The sequence below is a fragment of the Danio aesculapii genome, chromosome 9, assembly GCF_903798145.1.
Source record: "Danio aesculapii chromosome 9, fDanAes4.1, whole genome shotgun sequence".
NCBI classification, from domain to species: Eukaryota; Metazoa; Chordata; class Actinopteri; order Cypriniformes; family Danionidae; genus Danio; species Danio aesculapii.
The window spans coordinates 9,186,421-9,205,378 of record NC_079443.1 but is presented as its reverse complement, the minus strand read 5'-3'; the positions used below and the strand labels follow the sequence as shown (position 1 = coordinate 9,205,378).

Below are 18,958 nucleotides of genomic sequence, written 5' to 3'. Positions count from 1 at the left end.
TAAAACAAGGGCGAAAGGAATAAGCTATACCTTAAAATAAAACAAAGCAAAACACAACAACCAGAACTAAAAAAATAAAGAACTAACAGAAGACTAGGTCCAGAATGGGACGGAGGATTACAAAAAAAATAAAATTAAATCGTAATTAGTCTTGAACTACAAACAGAATGAAAAATGAAAATAACAGCAACCTTGCTGAAAGAAGAAAAACAAATATACAGAATCCAAAAGGATAAATGAATTCGAGATAAAGATCAAAAAGAGTAGTACTAGACTAAGGCTAGACAAAAGAAACAAAACTAAACTACATAAAAAAAAAAAACCCTCTATCTGGCACTAAACAAGATTTAGCGACAAGCACACAAAAGACAGTATGACGAACTGGCGAGGACAAGTGGAAAATGAACTCATTATGAAGGGAGTAGAGAGCACGAGGAACAGGTGAACATAATTAGACAAACAAGGACTAAACAAGGGGGCGAGGTATAGGAAAACAAGGAGGCGGGACAAGGGGAGCACATGGCCAACACAACAAAAGAGACAACCATGTGCTTATACACAAAACAAACAAAGAGACATTAAACACAGACAGACAGGAGTGACAGGACTGTAAGGGCTGGATCCTGACAGTTTATTGGTTAGTGCTGCATTCCCTCCTTCTATATACAGATCATGTAGCAAAGTCATTCACCAATACACACATTTACACAAATGTAATTCATCATTTAATAGTTGGTCTATTATATATTAAAGAATGATACAAATGATCTTCATAACAGATTCAAAAAATGTTATACATGTATTCAAACAAAATATTAGCATTGAAAAAAAAACAAAAAATATGATTGTCCATCGGATCAAACTTAATAACAAAATATGCCCAAAGCTAGAGTTTTTTTTTTCCCTTTAGCTGGGCATAGCTACAATTCAGCATCAACAATTCAGATGAAAACTCATCTACAACAGAAAACATGACTGTAATATGAGGGCGACAGTGAATTCAGGCATTTAGAAAGTCTTTTGTCTGGCGAAAAGGCAAAAATTTGGTCTTGAGATATTGTTTAGTGTAGCTTAACTGTATTTAATCCAGCAAGGACAGTTAAAGAGCAGTTAAAGCATGATCTCACTCTTGAGACGGGCTTAGAAATGATTTAAATGAGAGTTGTGGTTCATGTCTTTGTGGGATCCTCCTCGTTTCTGCACTTCACGCATGTCCACGTATTCTGTGTTGTCAATATCACGCCGTTTTACATTCCTCTGCAATAGAGAAGTCAATTGTTTTTGAACTATTAGTCCACAAAACATCCACAGATACGAGCACACACATATTGAAGACAGACATTAAGAAAGCTCCTACCTGCATTGGCACGTAGGTCAGATTGTCAGCAGACTCAAGTTTCTGGTCCTTTGAGAAAAAGACACAATATTATGGTATGTACACTGTAAAACCCAAGAAGTTAAGGTAACTGGAAACTGATTGCAACAAACCATTCCAAGTTCAAAAACTAAACCTAATGAGTACTGTGAACTTAATCCATTTGAGTAAATGAAGCAATTTGAGCATAGTAAAACCCCATAAGTGAAGAGAACTCAAACCAACGGAGTACTGTAAAACCCATTAAGTTAAGGCAACTCAAATCGTTTGAGGAAACCAATTGCTACAAAGCATTTAAGTTAAAAACTAGTCTATATGAGTACTGTGAACCTACTCCATTTAAGTTGAAGTAATGAGGTATTTAATTAACTCATTACCTTCAACACTGAGTTCAAAACTCTTTTCAAATGAGTAGATTTAACTAGTCAATTTTATCAAATGAAATGAGTGTAGTTAAAATTTAAATTAACAGAAGTTTATTCCACTCATTTGAAAAGAGTTTTGAACTTATTGGGTTTTATAGTACTCAGTTGGTTTGAGTTCTCTTCATTTATTGGGATATACTGTGCTCAAATTGCTTCATTTACTCAAATGGATTAAGTTCACAGTACACATTAGGATTCTTTTTTGAACCTAAATGGTTTATTGCAATCGGTTTCCTTAAATGGTGTGAGTTACCTTAACTTTTTGGGTTTTACAATGTACAGAAGGCCAAACAATAACAAGAGGTGGAGGCAATTAGTTACTGGAGAGCAGGGTTGCCAAGTCTGTATTTGTTATCGTGGAGTAGGGCTACTTTTAAACTGCTAGCTCTTAAAATTTTGACATATGGCTTGAGTTATATTTATATGGTTACGTTAAAGTATTTGGTAACACTTTAGTTTAGGTCACAATTCATGCTATTAACTACTGGTGTATTACCTGTATATTATTAAAATGTTAACTGTTCATTAGTAATTATTAAGTATGATCTTATTCTACCTTGCTAACTATTAATACACAGCTAATAAGTTAATTATTAAGCTAATAGTGTGACCAAAACTAAAGTGTTACCAAGTATTTTACTGTAATCTAAAGTGTGGACTGTTTATGCTTTATAAACCCTTTATAAATGACGATTAAAGGCTCAGTTATATTCTAAACAGGACAAAAAGAAAATAAATGACTGTTCATTTCTATTCATTTCAAGATACACGAATGAAACTAACTATTAAAGGAAAAATACATCTTTGCATTCTTATTTAAAATAAAATACTGTACAGTTTCGACATTGCTAAAATAACATTGAAATATTGTATCATGATATATTGATAAATTATTATATTGTTTTTGTTTTATCCAATTGTATTTTGACACTCCTGTTATTCAGCAATGTTTAAACTTTACAGTTATTTTATGCTTTTAGATACAGGCCTGTAGCCATGGGGGTTCGGGTGGTTTGGAAGACACACCCCCACCTGACAAAGGTCCAGAATTTGTCCCATACATGAGCTCATTTGTCCTATTTTGACTGCTATGCCAACATAAATAGTGAAAATAACTCATTGAAAAAAGTTTTAAGACCAAGCGGAATCCTCTGCTGACTGTCACTTTAGATAATTAATTTTGGCCGATGCGAACAAATATTTAAATTTTATAATCTGTCGTAAGAGAAGTCATCTTTCGCTACTGTATTGTTTTTTAAAAACATTTTACAGGTGACATTTAGGCCCAATTCCAATTCTTTTTTTTGTACCCCATCCCCTTCTCCTTGTCCCTTGAAACAGAGTGTGAAGGGGAAGGGCTTCAAAATTTACCCCTAAGAATTGGGACAGCACTACAACGCCTGCACACGTCATCATATGTCATCGCGATCTCTTGCTTCATATGAGATTGATGATCGCGGCTGCTGTGGTTATTCCAGTTGTGTTATTTTTTGGTATTAATCTTCAGGAAATCACTGAAGGCGTATATCATGTTATCATAATGATATAATGTCGCAAAGAGCTCATAACTGTACTGTGCATTTACACAGTGGCCATATTCATCAATGTAAACGCACCAAAAACAACATTAACATTAGCAGACACTGTAAAAACCCCATTTTCAGCCACTAGACTTTTCTGACAGGGTATTCGAGTGTCATCGAGTGTCAGAATGTTGTGGGACTACTATACAGGAGTTAATATTATGTATGATAGATTTTTATTTTATTATCATATTTTATTATTATTTTTTTAGGTTTTAATTTCAGCAGTTTTTAAAAAAGCATGATGGTAAAACACAAATGCGGTTATGAATGTATTAAAACATATGTTTGTAGTAAGAATTCGCAATAATGACAAAAAAAATAGCAATTTGTGCATCTCTTTACTTCTGTGTGCAGCCATGCTGCCGTTGTAGATGATGTATTCTGAGAAATTTTCTGGCCCCTTGGTTTTGAGTGTGGTCCTGAAAAATCGCAGTTTCAGGGAGTATCTAGCCCTTCCCCTTAGCCCTACGCCTTCAAGCTAAAGAGAATTGGGACACCCCTACCCTAGGGGTAAGAAGAAGGGCTAAGGGTTAGAATTGGGATTGGGCCTTATTCTAAACCTAAGTATTCTAAAAATAAGGTGTGAAGCACCAAAAGCGGACCATATTAAATTAATTTGAATACTATTTTGGCTATTTTGTTATCCATTAACTTTCAAATGCACTTTTTTTTTACAAGAGAGGCTCTATATTATTATTATGTTTTAAAAATGTATTTTTTTATAGAAATAGCCAAATTCTGACTGAGGACAGTTGAATATGCTGGCCATTATTTTTTACTAATGATGTAATAAATATATAAAGTTGAAGTCAGAATTATTAGCCCCCCTTTGATTTTTTCTTTTTTTTTTTCTTTTCCCAAATGATGTTTAACAGAGCAAGAAAATTTTCACAGTATGTCTGATAATATTTTTTCTTCTGGAGAGTCTTCAAGCAGTTTTTTAATTTTTTAAAAGCCATTTTAAGGTCAAAATTATTAGCCCCTTTAAGCAAATTTTTTTCGATAATATACAGAACAAACCATCGTTATACAATAACTTGTCTAATTCCCCTAACCTGCCTAGTTAACCTAATTAACCTAGTGAAGCCTTTAAATGTCACTTTAATCTGTATAAAAGTCTTGAAAAATATCTAGTCAAATATTATTCACTGTCATCATGGCAAAGAGAAAATAAATCAGTTATTCGAAATGAGTTATTAAAACTATTATGTTTAGAAATGTGTTGAAAAAATCTGCTCCCTGTTAAACAGAATATGGGGAAAAAATAGACAGGGGGGCTAATAATTCAGGGGGGTTTATAATTCTGACTTCAACTGTATTTTAAAAATATGACCATCCGACAAGCTAATCCAGCTAAAAAATACTGCCTAAATGCAGTATTTAAATATCATAATTGAATAGAAAATGAAGCGTATAATTGCAAAAAAGTTCCACTTTTTGAGAAAAAAGAACCACCCCTTTCACCAGACTGGCTACTGTCCCGAGACAGGATTGCAAAGAGTTATTGTTTATTTGATACTGAGCCTTTAATTGTCATTTATAAGGGATTTATAAAGCATAAAATAGTCCTCACTTTAGATTAGGTCACAAATTTGGATGTGGCATTTATTAATAGACAAATTAATCATTGAATAATAAGATATTTAAATGTTAATTTGAATAGTTTATTAATCATTTACTTATGCATTCTGAATGATCTAAAAAAAATCAACTGTTCTTAAATAACTGGTCTGTAAATAATGCGATACTTAATTTAATAGTGAAAAAAAATCATTAACAAAGTATGAAAACACAATCATCAAGCACATTATAGATGTACTTATAAGTCAAGAATATGCATTTGTATATGCAGTTATAAACTGCTTACTAACGTCTGTTTATGTAGAGCTAATGCTTAACAAATGATGAATTTACTATTTGCTAATGCTTAAAATGTCTCGCAGTATCTTAAATTGTCACCAATTTGTTTGAATAATGTTTATAGGACCAAATTTAACCCAACGTTTGGATTTGTCCAGAGTCAATTCGAGTTGAAATGACACAGAATTTATTAGTGTAATAAAACCACACAGAGACATGCAATAAAAATTCTGTAAATGCGTTACCCTTAATCTGATGTAGGCCACAGTTACAATGATGCTGTAGAAAGAGAGCATCACCAGCACTATGGTCAGACCTAAGATCAGAAGGGGATAAATGTCTTCAAGTTGAGGCCTTTGTACAGGTGGGGGGACCGTTATGTTGTAGCATGGACAGCTGAGAGGTGCCACGGCATTATTGCAACCTTAAAATAAAAGCCATTTAAGTTTAAAAATGAAAGAAAATGATGTGCCCCATTATTTCAGTGACTAAAAAAGTGATGTTTTCATTACAGTTACAGAGTTGATAACATACCTTGGAAAAGCTTAGCTTGTGGCCCTGTCTTCGTTTCGACAGGAATTGGTTTAACTCTTGATATCTCACAGGAAAATGTAGATTTGTGTATGTCTTTGGGATTCTTCAATTGAAACATGAATTTGTTGTCTTTATGATGCCATAAACAGTTTTGTCCACTAGCTTCACCTTTGCCTGCAACCTCACACACATATTTGTCATTCATTTTCAGCTTGGCATCCGATGTGTAATGTTTCACTCCCAAAATCATGCATGTGACATTGACTGATCCATCGTCATTGAGTGTGTGGTTGAGAGGTTCACTCACGATCCAGGTACAGTGTGCTACAAGGTAACAAAGGTAACAGTTTAGTTCATTTATTGATCAAACAGTTTAGATTTATTGTTTACTTTGAGAAAACAGTTTGACCATGTTTAAATGCACATACAGTACTTTTACAATTAAGTATATTCTGCTTAAGTAGAGTTCACCCAAATATGAAAGGTTTGTCATCATATACTCATCATCTACTTGTTTCAAACCGATTTGAGTTCCTTTTTTATGTTGAACACAAAAACAAAACTAATTTTGAAGAATGTTGGCATCTGGTAGCCATGAATTACATTGTATATTTTTTTTGCCTACTATGGACGTCAATGGCTACCTGTTCCCACATTCATTCACTTATTTTCTCTTCAGCTTAGTGGCCACAGCGGAATGAACCGCCAAGTTATCTAGCATATGTTTTACACAGCGGATGCCCTTCCAGCCATAACCCAGCACTGGGAAACACCCATATACTCTCGCATTCTCACATATACACTACGGCCAAATCAGCTTATTCAATTCACCTTTAGCGCATGTATTTGGATTGTGGGAGAAACCTGGAGGAAACCTATGTGAACACGGGAGAACATGCAAACTTCACACAGAAATGCCAACTGACCCAGCCGGGGCTCGAACCAGCGACCTTCTTGCTCTGAGGTGACAACCAACTGTGTTGCCATCCGGTTCCCACATTTAAAAAAAAAATCTATTCTGTTTAACAGAAGAAGGATACTCATAAAGGTTTGGAACCACATAAGAGCAAGAAAATGGAATCATTTTTCATTTTAAGGTGAGCTATTTTATTATTTATAACATTACGATTAAACACATTTATAAAGGTTGAATATAAAATCACACAGAATGTCGACTTTTACATATGTTACCTCAAATTTCACCTTAATTCAGACGCAAGTATGCAATATGTGTGCAAGTATTGTTATTGACCTTATTCTTTAATGCTGAAGTGCGCTTGTTTTTGTGATTGTTTTAGAACTTCCGAATCAGTCGTCTATGGAGAAATGACTAGGAATAATAAATAGCAAAAAATGGTCAAACAGCTTGCTCTACAAACGTCATTGCTATACATAAAAGTAGAATAATATCATAAGAAAACATTAGTTTGCTACATAAAGCAGCATAACAAGCTGTTTTTAACTTCTAAATATCAATGGAAGTGAATGGGCTTAGTTTGAGTTTTAAAGTATGAGTTTTAAAGCCAATGATAAACTTTCAGTGAAAGCTTAATGTGACTATTTTCAATTTCACATGGTTGTTTTTACAGCATCGATGTTGTAATGTAATTACAATACATTCAGTTAAATAGACTTAAGCATTCATTTAGTTGTTCAAGCATAAAACGAGATGAAAGACTGTTGTAATCACTAGCACCGTCAGTAGCAACAGGCTAGCATAAAAATTTCATTGAAAAACTCATATATTAAAGACATGGTGGGGGGAAATGGAATTCAATGCAGTGCTTCTTGTCCGATCTGAGACCCACGTCATATCCTATATCTAACAGGCAGTGAAGATCGCTGATTTTTTAAAGAAATCAGATCTTAAACGTGACAGTTTTGTAATGGAAAGACAGTTCTCTGGAAGCTCTTGGGCTGCCTGCGCAAAAATTAAACGTCTGTGTGCATATAGCCCATGAGACTGGAAGTCTTGAGCGAAAATGATTCCAATGGCTGCGCCCGCTCGTAGCCTACTGTACGTAAAGAATAAGGTCAATATTCAGATGGATTTTTAGCCAAAGCTCTATGAAGATCTTAAGATTAGCACTGGTTTGTTTTTCAGGGTATTTGTATGGTACGACCACATTCTGATTAACACTTATGTGTAAATGCAATGTTTGAATTTAACAAGCTTAGCTTTTTTAAAGATATGACTGGAAATTATACTATTTTAGATAACTTACAAGAATATTGCATACTTTACTGTTAATGTAAACAAATAAAACCAAGTAAAAATTTGATTATTGAAGGTTACCAGTGTAATATACATTTTTCCTGCTGAAAAAAACAGCTGAAACCAGTCTAGGCTGGTTGGCTGGTTTTAACTGGTCGACCAGCCTGGTTTTAAAGGGGTTTTGGCCATTTCCAGGCTGGTTTCCAACCATTTCCAGCTTGGTCTTAGCTGGTCAGGCTGGAAAATGACCAGCTAAAACCAGGCTAGGCTGGTCAAGCTGGTTTTAGCTGGTCAATTCCCAGCCTGTCTGTTTTAGTGGTTTTACCCAAAACTTAAAGGGACATTTCACCAAAAAAAGGACAATTTTATTTATTATTACTATTACTCACCCTTCACTTGTTTAGAACCTGTTTGAGTTTATTTTTTTCTGTTGATCACAAAAGAAGATATTTTGGAAAAATATTTTTTTCCTACTATAGAAGTCAATAAGTGCCAGCAACCAACATTCTTCAAAATATCTTCTTTTGTGTTCAACGGAAGAAACTCACACTGTAAAAAAAGATGTGATGACAACTTATGTCAGCAGTTGTTTTCCACTAGTATTTATACGAGTTGCAACTACTGTAAATTGTTTAAGATATATGATGTTTAACATTAAATTGTTGTCATTTTGGTCATTTTGTTGTCATTTTGGTTTTAATTCAACTTAAAAATGTGCAAAAAGTGCAAAATGGTGTAAAACCACATGAGGGAGAATTAATGATGAGGTAATGTAAACTGTACAAACTGTAAAATATGCAGGGTTCCATGCAATTCAAGTCATCACAACACAAATCGATTAAGTTAACGTAACGCATTTATGATCATAAAACAATTAAGTCTTCCAAAGCAATCTCCAAAATTGTGTTGTTTCTGCTGTTTTGAGTGCATTTAACCAACTGAGCCATTAAGAAACTCATTTGCTAAAACAAAGCATCTCGTATTTAAGTTGATCCAAATAAGTCTAATCAAGTTGAACGTACACAGATCAATGTCAACAGTTAAAGGCAAGTGAGTCTCTTACCATTGTGAAGCATGAGAGAAACGCTGAGAGCGATCAGAGTGGAGATGTCAGGCATGTTGTCGTATCCTCGTCAGTTTGACAGTATGATCCTGGGCGAAGGTCTTCAGCTTGTTTTTGCTTGAGTAAGAAAACACAGGAAGTATGTAGGTTCATGATCAATATCCACCCACACATCTGACACCCGCATGTGGAGATGTTTAGATGAGGAGATAGGACAGCAGTATTTACATGGGCTTGCTAAATGTTCTTTTTGTAAAATGAATCATAATATAGGAAAGAGTTTGTTTATAACAGTGATGTTGGCTCTTTTTGCTTCACGTGTCCTAGGCGAGACGCTTGTCTGGCATTAAAGCAGTGTGTGGGCAGATTTCTCGTAATATGAAGTTGTCAAAAGGGAAATGTTTGATGCACAAGTATGTTAGGAAAAACCCATATCCTACTGAATGAGCAATATCTCGATTCACCTCATGCAAAATGTGTTTTAGTTTCATAAGACAGGCTAGAATAAAAAACAAAATCAGTTCATTCTCATGTTGTTCATAGATAGAAAAACGGCTGGGTTGTTTTAACCCAAATTTGGATGAAATATGTGATAGAAATTTGGGTTGGTTTAAAAATGTCAATCAAAAAATAACACAAAAAATGGGAAGGTCCATATTTTAGCAAAAATTGGTTTAAAATAATCCAGCATTTATTAAAGCTTAAAGTCAAATGTTAGGCTAAGATTGTGCGTAAACTTTTAGGTAATACTTTATTTTGATGGTCCATTTAAGTATTAGTAAACTGTCTATATAATATCTTTTGATACAGCTCCTTCAACAGACATTTAACTGACTATAAAAAAACTTTGCAAGTACATGTCAATTTACACTAACCCTAACCACAACCCTAACCCCAACCTAATAGTCTACTTATAATCTCATGAGAATTAGTTGACATGCACTATATGCAATGTATCTTAAATTCAACAAATGGCCCACCAAAATAAAATGTGACCAGCGTTTTTTTTTTTTTTTTTATCTGACAGAAAAGCTGTTGTTTGAAAAAGATAAACAAGACAAGTAAATGGTTGAAGCTCAGTTAGCCTTTTAATGTTTTGTGGTTGCGTTCATTTGCAGCTTCAGACCCAACATGTTTCTCCATTTCAACATCCTGTTAAAGCATCACAAACATGAAAGCGCAGCAAGTTATCTTGTAGTCGTGTCCTGTTTTTGTGATGGATAGCTGAGCTTCACAGAACTGAGACATGTTTGTGATATTTCTGTGTGTATACTTGTATTCCTGACCAAATGTCCCAGCAGTTATAGCAATACCTCTACATTTTTACTTTGTGTGGTCCTCATGAGCAGTGTTAGGGAAAGTTACTTTTTTTAAAGTCATGCATTACAATATTGAGTTACTCCCCACAAAAAGTAACTTGTTGCATTACTTAATTATTTTGTATAGTAATGCATTACATTACTTTTGAGTTACTTTTGTGTTATTTTTCATTACCTGTCTGAGGCTTAACCTCTTTCATAACTTTTTTTCTTTTCTTTTTTTAAATAGAGGAGCTCTGCAATTAACAATGCACTCTGTAACCTACTCCTACATTTACCTTTAAAAACACATCAAAAAGAATATTTTAGGAAAATGTTATTTGAGAACTTGCTGACTCCAGAGCTCTACATGCTGTATTTACAGATTATTGAAAGTTTAAAGCAATGTGTTTGCTAACTTTGTACTATTTGTCTTAAGTAAAATCTCCGTCCATTGAGACAAAACCCCCTTTTCCTTTTCTTCGATGTGTTCAAAATAATGACAACATTCTCTCATTGACTACGTGATTCATTGTGATGACTTACATTTACTTTTTTTTAATTACCTTTTTAATTTTCTTTTTATTATCTTCTTAATTTAATTTAGGTTTTACACTTACATCAGGTACATGTCAGAGGTCACACATATTAATACAATCACAAATATAAGCACAAATTCTGTACATCCACTTTTTCTTTGTGCGCATGTACTAATGTTATACATAATAAAAATAATCATAAAAATAATACTAGTTTAAATAAATCAAATAAAATAAGGGAAAGGCAGGGGACAATTAAGTAAAAACAAGTAAATAAACCAGTAAAATAAGATATACATACACGTCAGCAACAAAACTATGTACATGTAGGGAGTGATCCTTCTGATTTTAGGTTAACAGAAAAGTTCAGGTCTGGGATGTTGCATAGTTGGTCCATTTTTCCCAGAATGATTTACAAATGCAGTAATTTGTTTCACTTTATAAATTTCCATTGTAATTTCCATTGAAGCATTTAGGGTAGAAGACTACTTTAATTTGAATTCAGCAATTCATTTTTTAAAAGTTGATTAATTAAACTAAAAAGTAACTCAAATAGTAAAATTTTTTTAAAGTAATGCGTTACTTTACTCATTACTTATAAAAGTAATAGTATTACGTAACTCGCATTACTTGTAATGCGTTACCCCCAACACTGCTTATGAGGAGATCAGCTCATAAGTCACACAAAGTATTTTAAAAATGTAAAAACTACGCAGAATGTTTCCTGTGAGGGATGGGTTTAAAGAAATGGTTTGGATAGTCATACTTTTCTATAAATTCTAAAAGTTTGTACAGTAAAAATCATTATATCTATGGGAAGTCCCCACAAAGATAGTTGAATGTATGTGTGTGTGTGAGAGAGAAAGGAAAAACACAAAGAAGAGTCTGATTGTGACAGCTGACAGGATGACTGATGGCTATAAAAAAGTGATGTAATGCACTGAAAACATGTTGAAGTAAAATGACTTTGTTTTTAAAATAATGTTTAATTACTTTGTCAAAACAAAATAAGAATAAAATATGCCATTTGTTGTATATTTACAGTCTTAAAAGTAAAGGTTCTACTAGCATTGATGTTCCATCAAGAACCATTACATCCTACAAAATGTTTTAGAGCAAAACAATATACAATTAGACACATTCTCTCTCTCTCTCTCTCTCTCTCTCTCTCTCTCTCTCTCTCTCTCTCTCTCACTACTTAAACCATTAGATATAAGAAACATGGCTCCCATTAAATAATTAATGTCTCTTATGCCACAGTGTTACATATCTACAATATCCAATAGCGGTGTAAGTATTTATATTTACATGTCCTCATTTCGCAGATCCTTTTATCCAAAGCAACTTACAAATGTGGAACTGCTTACATGTAACAACCTTAGTATGTATAAGTGCCATTTTGTAACAGTACATTGAGGTACTACACTTACCTCATCGGAAACTACACGTGTAGCAAGAATTATGAAAGTGTAAGAATTATGTAAGTATTTTGTAACAATGTCACACTACTTGCACAAACAGACTTCAATGCTAAAAAAAAGTCAAACTTAACATGTTTGTTACTTTATATTTCGTATTTCATACTTTAACAACAATATAAACATTATTTTTAACGTTCACATGTATAAGGGGCACTTAATATTAAAGGGTGACACCAACACAATCTCACGGCGATTTGTAACTTTTTGATTTAGTGGCTAATTCGTATGAATTCGTACAATCTAACTCGTACGATTTAGTACGATTTGCTCATCCTCCAATGACGGTTGGGATTAGGGGTGGGGTTTGGTGCCACGCCTCCTTTTTAAAATCGTACAATTTCGTACGACTGAACTCGTACGAATTAGCCACTAACCAGACAAAACGTAAAATACTTACATTTTTTTCGTGAGATCAGGCTGGTGACACGGTGGCTCAGTGGTTAGCACTGTCGCCTCACAGCAAGAAGGCCACTGGTTCAAGTCCTGGCTGGGTCAGTTGGCATTTCTGTGCGGAGTTTGCATGTTCTCCCTGTGTTTGTGCGGCTTTCCTCTGGGTGCTCTGGTTTCCCCCACAGTTTAAAGACATGTGGTATAGTGTATATAGCAGGGGTGGGCAAACTCGGTCCTGGAGGGCCGGTGTCCTGCATAGTTTAGCTCCAACTCTAATCAAACACACCTGCTTATAGAATTCTAGTGACCTTGAAGAAACTGATTAGCATGTTCAGGTGTGTTTGATTAGTGTTGGAGCTAAAGTCTGCAGGACACCAGCCCTCCAGGAACGAGTTTGCCCATCCTTGGTATAAAGTGTAATTGGTCATAGTGTATGTGTGTGAATGAGTATGGATATAGAGTGTGGAAGTGGGTTGCAGCTGGAAGGGCATCTGCTGTGTAAAACATATGCTGGTTAAGTTGGCAGTTCATTCTGCTGTGGTGACCCCTGATTAATGAAGGGACTAAGCCGAAAGAAAATGACTGAATGAACTTAATATTAAAGTGGGACAGAAATTGTTTTACTGGAAAAATGAAACTGAAAACATGAAACTTGAATAATTGACTAAATGATTTGTCAAAATAGACCAAGTACTGTACATCTTATCATGGAAAACAGCTTTATTTTACTATGCATAAAATTGCATTAAAAATACACAGAAAAAAAGAATACATTTCCAACAATTAAACAAACTCTTATAACAAATTGTGACATCTTCTCCCTTCGCCATATGTAAAAGTAGAACATTTATTAGAACTGTTAGAACAATCCGTTTCCCTTATTTAACCTTAAAAAAAGATTGTTGCTCAAGCATTTTTATTTTAAAGGGGACCTATTATCCTCCTTTTGACAAGATCTACACAAGCCTCTGATGTCCCTAGAATTTATTTGTGAATTTTCAGCTCAATATACCCCACAAAAAATGTTTTATAAACAGACCCTTTAAGGCTTTAATCCTAATTGTGCAATTTTGGTGACTGTTGGTTTCAATGCAAATGAGATTGTGTCCTTTTCAAACGAGGGCGGAGCTACAGATGCCTATGTGTCAGCATAGTGGCAATTTAAAAAACAAGACTAATGACCTATGCTAATGTGGGAGAAATAGTCACTAATGCATGGGGCTTTCCCCCTTTGATGACATGTACAAAGAGAAAATGCCAATCAAAGTGTTTATGCATACCGTTTTTTATGAAGTGTAATTATAAAAATAAAACCAATAAATGTTTACCATTAGAAGCTTTTTATATTCACAGACTGTTGCCACACTGTTTAAACCCCTTATAAAAGGTCCCCTTTAAAGCGTTTTTTTTTTTTTTTTCATAAAAAAAATGTTCATTATTGTTTAACAAAAATAAAATAAAGTCAAATATCAGTGTAAATACATGTAAATACATGCAGGTAGGAATACATGTGAGTACATGTAGAAAATACAGTGCATACATGTCAATACATGCAGGTAAAAATAACATGTCATTACATGCAGGAGAAAATGACATGCGAGTACATGCAGGTGTGAATACATGCTAGGTCATGCAGGAAGGGGGAAATCACGCCCCCTAGAATTTCACATAGCTATCTTTTTGGGAAAGCATAGGTGCCATAGATGAAGAAGTTCTCCATTTGCAGATGGCGATCTGTTACAGAGAAGAGGAACATGTAAGTGACATCTGTTCACATAATTGTCAAACTGTAAATAAAAGTTCATCTACTACCTACAGTAATTTTAGCCTGCTGAAAAGACATGAACTACCTGCTTTATACATCGTTTGGCAGTAAAAAAACTATTAATTAAAAACGAGTAAACCCGCTGCCGCAACAAATTGACCTTATGTAAAAAAAAAAACCTGTTGTAACTTGGAACTGTTAAGTTGACTTAACTTAATTCCTAAAGATCTTGCACATAACTAAATTTTAAGGCAATGGTTTATTCACTTTTTGTAAGGGAAGCCAACTAATACCTTTTTCATAGTGTAAACGTGCACATATTGTGATACGGACATTAATGATATCATTATCATGGGCATTTAAAAATACAGCAAACAGTTATTCATTATTTACATTTTTAGAGTGCCTTATATGAATAGTCCGATTGTTGTATTTCAGTGTTCATCATGGCACTAAAATGCTTGAAAAGATTTTGAAAAGTGCTGGTTGATAGACCATTGATTTTCATAGTCATTCTATGTGAACATTGGTCACTGTAATGTATGAAAGGTGACATCTACGTATTCCTTCTCCAGTCCACAGTCTGCAAACCTCTCAACTTCTACTTTTGGGGTACACTTCTTCTCTGGCTAATGCAGAAGGTTTACGCTGTCTTTAGTTTATTTAAATTCTTAGTTCAGTTCAACTCTGATTTATTGAAGATGGATGGATGGATGGATGGATGGATGGATGGATGGATGGATGGATGGATGGATGGATGGATGGATGGATGGATGGATGGATGGATGGATGGATGGATGGATGGATGGATGGATGGATGGATGGATGGATGGATGGATGGATGGATGGATGGATGGATGGATGGATGGATAGATAGATAGATAGATAGATGAGTAACCACTGGGTGGAGATCCTGATCTTTTCAGCAGTGGAATATGGAATAAAGAAAAATAGGCATATTTCTCACCTGTAGAATAAAACTGCAGGAAGTGATGATCAAGATGATGTATAGCAGAAGAAGTGGACCAATGTCATTTTCAACAGTTTGCCGATCTGAAGTCTGGCTCTGGCTTTGACTCTGGGTGGATGCATTGGGTGCAGTGGGGCAGTTTGGGATTTCTATGAAAGAACAGCAGTTATTAGTAAAATTGTCCTCTGGATGTCACCCTACCACACATCTACCACTTTCTGTGCACAGAAAACCAATGCAATGTAAATCATCCTTCATTTAAATTCTCTAGCAAAACAAGACCAAAAAGTGACAGTTTAACAGTTGAGGCGTGTTCTGTTTTGAAAACAGGAAGCTCGTGCTCTTCAAGTGCTACTCTTCTCATCTTTGATGGTTGTTTTTCAACCCTTTAGCATTTAGGAGCTTACATTTGCACACTTCAGTTTCGTCATAAAGAAATCTACATTTTCAAAGAAAAACATCATTCACATGTAAAGTCAAAGTTTCCATGGGTAATATCAAAATGTAGAGCACAATTGCTGTAAAGTAGAGTGCGCCGGGGAGGCCCCGTTTCCACCCTTGTATTTTCAGGTGACCTCAGATTTTTTCCTTCACTCGTTTATGTTATACTCTGCTCTCTGGCTCCCTCTAGAGCTTTAAAGTGATGGTTCACTCAAAAATCTAAATTCTGTCATCGTTTATTCCCCCAAACCCGTTTGAGTTTCTTTCATGCGTTGAACACAAAAGACGATGTTTTAAATAATGGACGTCAATGGCTACGTATTTCCAGCAATTGTTTTCAGAATATCTTAATTTGTGTTAAAGAGAAACAAAAAGTACCCATAAAAGTTGGAAGCCACTTGAAATTACGCACAATATTCGCAAATTTTCATTTGTTTTTAAATAAACTCTTTACCAGTGAATTAAATTTGCCAGTATAACCTATGTAGAGGCTTAAATAATATAAGAAAACACCTCATTATGAGATCTACATATTCTAAAAACAGAATTAGCCTATTATTATTATTTCGGTATTCGTAATATAGCCAAAACACAAAACTCTGTAAACTTCCCTTACCAAGTGCGTACAAAAAAGGTGAAACTGGTAAAAAAAAAAAAAAAAAAAAACCCACATGTAAGAGACTGAAAACAAGATGTCGCTTACCTTGTATGTAAACAACAGTGCCGTTCCCGAGCGCTCTGAGATATGGAGGTGGAAAGAGGATCTCGATCTCGCAGCGATAGAGGTCCGTGTCTTCCCCTCGCAGTCCAGCGATGATCAGATCCACTCCTCCAAAGTTAATATTCCCTCTGCAGCGAACTGAGCCATCTGTTGCGAAGTAGGGCTGGGAGAGGTTGACATACGCGCTGCAGATCCTCTCATGTCCATGCAAACCTTTATACACAGAAACCTGGACCTCTTCCGGCCTCAGTTTGGATCTAAAAGAGCAGTGCATGGAGACTTCTCCATCTTCTCCTGTCACACGATAAGGCTGAGACACAATCAGAGCTGGAAGCAAAACAAAGAGATGAATGAAGCATTAGATGTAACTTACTTCTTTTTATAAATTAGTTTGGATAATTATTCTACTTGATAACAATTGTATTGAAAGTAAAGAATACATTTGAATTACATAGTTTCAATTAAACTCAGTATTTAATAAACAAATAAATACATAATATATGCATTTATAAGGGAATTCTTGAGGAAGCTTTAAAATTAGGTCAGCATTAACTTCAGTTTGCTGCATAATGATCTCAATATCTTTAAATAAAAAAGCTAATGCTTAAATTCCTAATAATAATAATAATTCTAATATTAATAATAATAATAAATAAGTATTAATAAAAAATATGCTCCTTTTCAAGCTGTCTTGCCCCCACAGGGGTAAAGCTGTCCCCATCTAAAATATCTGTGCCTGAAAAGCAAAAAAACAAAACATCTGAAGCCCAGAAGGTACTTACCGAATCCCAGGGGGATATATATAAAGATTATAATAAGTGTGATAATCATTGTGTCGTGCAATAACTGAGAAAGGGGATATCTGTCTCTTATACTTGAGTGAGTTCTGGAAAGCTTTGTGACATCAGTAACGTGGCAGGAAACCTCAAGCTGACTGCAAATGCCCGTAAAGTGCTCAAATTTTGCAAGTAATGTAGCCAATTTGCACAATATGTGTAATCGAGGGGAAAAAAATCGAATGAGACTTCAGAAGAAAAAAAAACAGTAGCTGAGGAGATGGAAAATTTGGTTAAGGGTGTGGCTTGACTCTCAACTTATCATATAGCCTAGTGGTCAATAGATTATTTGATTCTGAATTTGTGGAAAGTATTAAAATCAAATAGACTTGAAAGCAGATTCAGCACTTTCGAAATGATCCTTTCCAGTTTTGCAATTGGTCATTATGCTTTATCTGCTGATCACTTGCAAAGTATTGCATCACGTCAGATTATAATGAAGGCTGGAAATTTGGAAGATGGAAAGTTCAAATATGATCAAATTGAATGCAGTCATTTCTTTTAGAAGCCTTTTTATTTTTTTGGTTTATTTGCTTTGGTTCTTTGGTTCTTGGCTTTCATTAAAATGTAGCATTTTATATAAAGCAGTCATTGTGTGCTGTGTACATGTTGATCTGTGAAGCTAAGATTTATTTTTTGATACAATGTTTATATTAATGCAAAAATTAACCAATCTATCGATCCTGCATGTGAATTTCACAAAACGTTTTGCAGAAGACTTTCCACCCACTGTTTTTTTCCTGTCATTTCCTGTCACGAACGAATTTTAGACTTCTGATATAATCGTTTGTTTTGGAGTCTACAGTGGTTTGCATATTGCACGGTTGCATATTTGTAATAGTAAGCGGAATAGGGTAATGACATATACCGCAGTTATAGGCGTTAAAAATAACAAGGGAGGCTGTAAACTTGTAAAAATTAGCTGACAACAGAACATTCATTCATTCGGCTTTGTGCAAACAGATCTTGATCAGCTCAACTTTTTTTATTGAATATTGTATTTTTTATTGAATAGGTATCATATATTTTGTTAGTACACTAAACAACATTTGCTTGTTCAAACTACTTATTTAAAATGAGCGGAAACAACACAATTCTTGAAAGTTTTTGGGACAACTTATTTGTTTTATGTTCAATCCACTTAAATTTGTTAAGTTAACTTAATTGCTTTGTGTTGGGACAACATGAATAAAATGTGTGAAGCTTACTGTGTAAAGTTATGTTATTTTAAGTTAAATGAAAGTTATTTTGCAACAAACATGTTTCCATTAAAGGCGAGCATCATTCAGTGATAAAATAAAATAAAAACGAATGGTTTATAACAGTAGCTGAAAGTTTTTCTCAGCTGTTTTTTTTTATTTCTCAAATCTTCATTAGCAATTTCAAACCAATTTCCTGCAATTTCCCCCAAAATATTTCATATTTCACCCAAAAAAAGATAATTAACTTACTATTTACT

The 18,958-nt window shown here is 34.5% G+C and overlaps 2 protein-coding genes across 2 annotated transcripts; both read right to left on the bottom strand.

Annotated features, from left to right (window-relative positions):
- Positions 1-328: 328 nt before the first annotated feature.
- Positions 329-9,158, bottom strand: si:ch211-67e16.3 (uncharacterized). Its single transcript, XM_056465160.1, has 5 exons — positions 9,059-9,158; positions 5,781-6,104; positions 5,492-5,670; positions 1,358-1,405; positions 329-1,257 (listed from the first exon to the last, which is right to left on the bottom strand). Exons 1-5 carry the CDS (start codon positions 9,111-9,113, stop codon positions 1,141-1,143), a joined length of 723 nt encoding a protein of 240 aa, XP_056321135.1. The 5' UTR covers positions 9,114-9,158; the 3' UTR covers positions 329-1,140.
- A 4,391-nt stretch (positions 9,159-13,549) lies between these two features.
- On the bottom strand, positions 13,550-17,494 carry LOC130234992 (T-cell-specific surface glycoprotein CD28-like). Its single transcript, XM_056465353.1, has 4 exons — positions 17,446-17,494; positions 16,646-16,990; positions 15,499-15,650; positions 13,550-14,500 (listed from the first exon to the last, which is right to left on the bottom strand). The coding sequence occupies exons 1-4, from the start codon at positions 17,492-17,494 to the stop codon at positions 14,423-14,425; spliced, it is 624 nt and encodes a 207-aa protein (XP_056321328.1). The 3' UTR covers positions 13,550-14,422.
- Between the last annotated feature and the right edge of the window lie 1,464 nt (positions 17,495-18,958).

What these genes read in the sequence shown, in the direction of transcription:
- si:ch211-67e16.3 (XM_056465160.1), bottom strand. Translation starts at nt 9,113, where the DNA reads ATGCCTGACATCTCCACTCTGATCGCTCTCAGCGTTTCTCTCATGCTT. An exon ending in ACAAGCTAAGCTTTTCCAAG is followed by an intron (nt 5,671 to 5,780) that starts GTATGTTATCAA and finishes TTTTATTTTAAG; the next exon opens with GTTGCAATAATGCCGTGGCA. An exon ending in TGGCCTACATCAGATTAAGG is followed by an intron (nt 1,406 to 5,491) that starts GTAACGCATTTA and finishes TTTTTCTCAAAG; the next exon opens with GACCAGAAACTTGAGTCTGC.
- LOC130234992 (XM_056465353.1), bottom strand. Translation starts at nt 17,494, where the DNA reads ATGATTATCACACTTATTATAATCTTTATATATATCCCCCTGGGATTC. An exon ending in ATATATCCCCCTGGGATTCG is followed by an intron (nt 16,991 to 17,445) that starts GTAAGTACCTTC and finishes TTTTGCTTCCAG; the next exon opens with CTCTGATTGTGTCTCAGCCT. An exon ending in CACTGTTGTTTACATACAAG is followed by an intron (nt 15,651 to 16,645) that starts GTAAGCGACATC and finishes GTTCTTTCATAG; the next exon opens with AAATCCCAAACTGCCCCACT.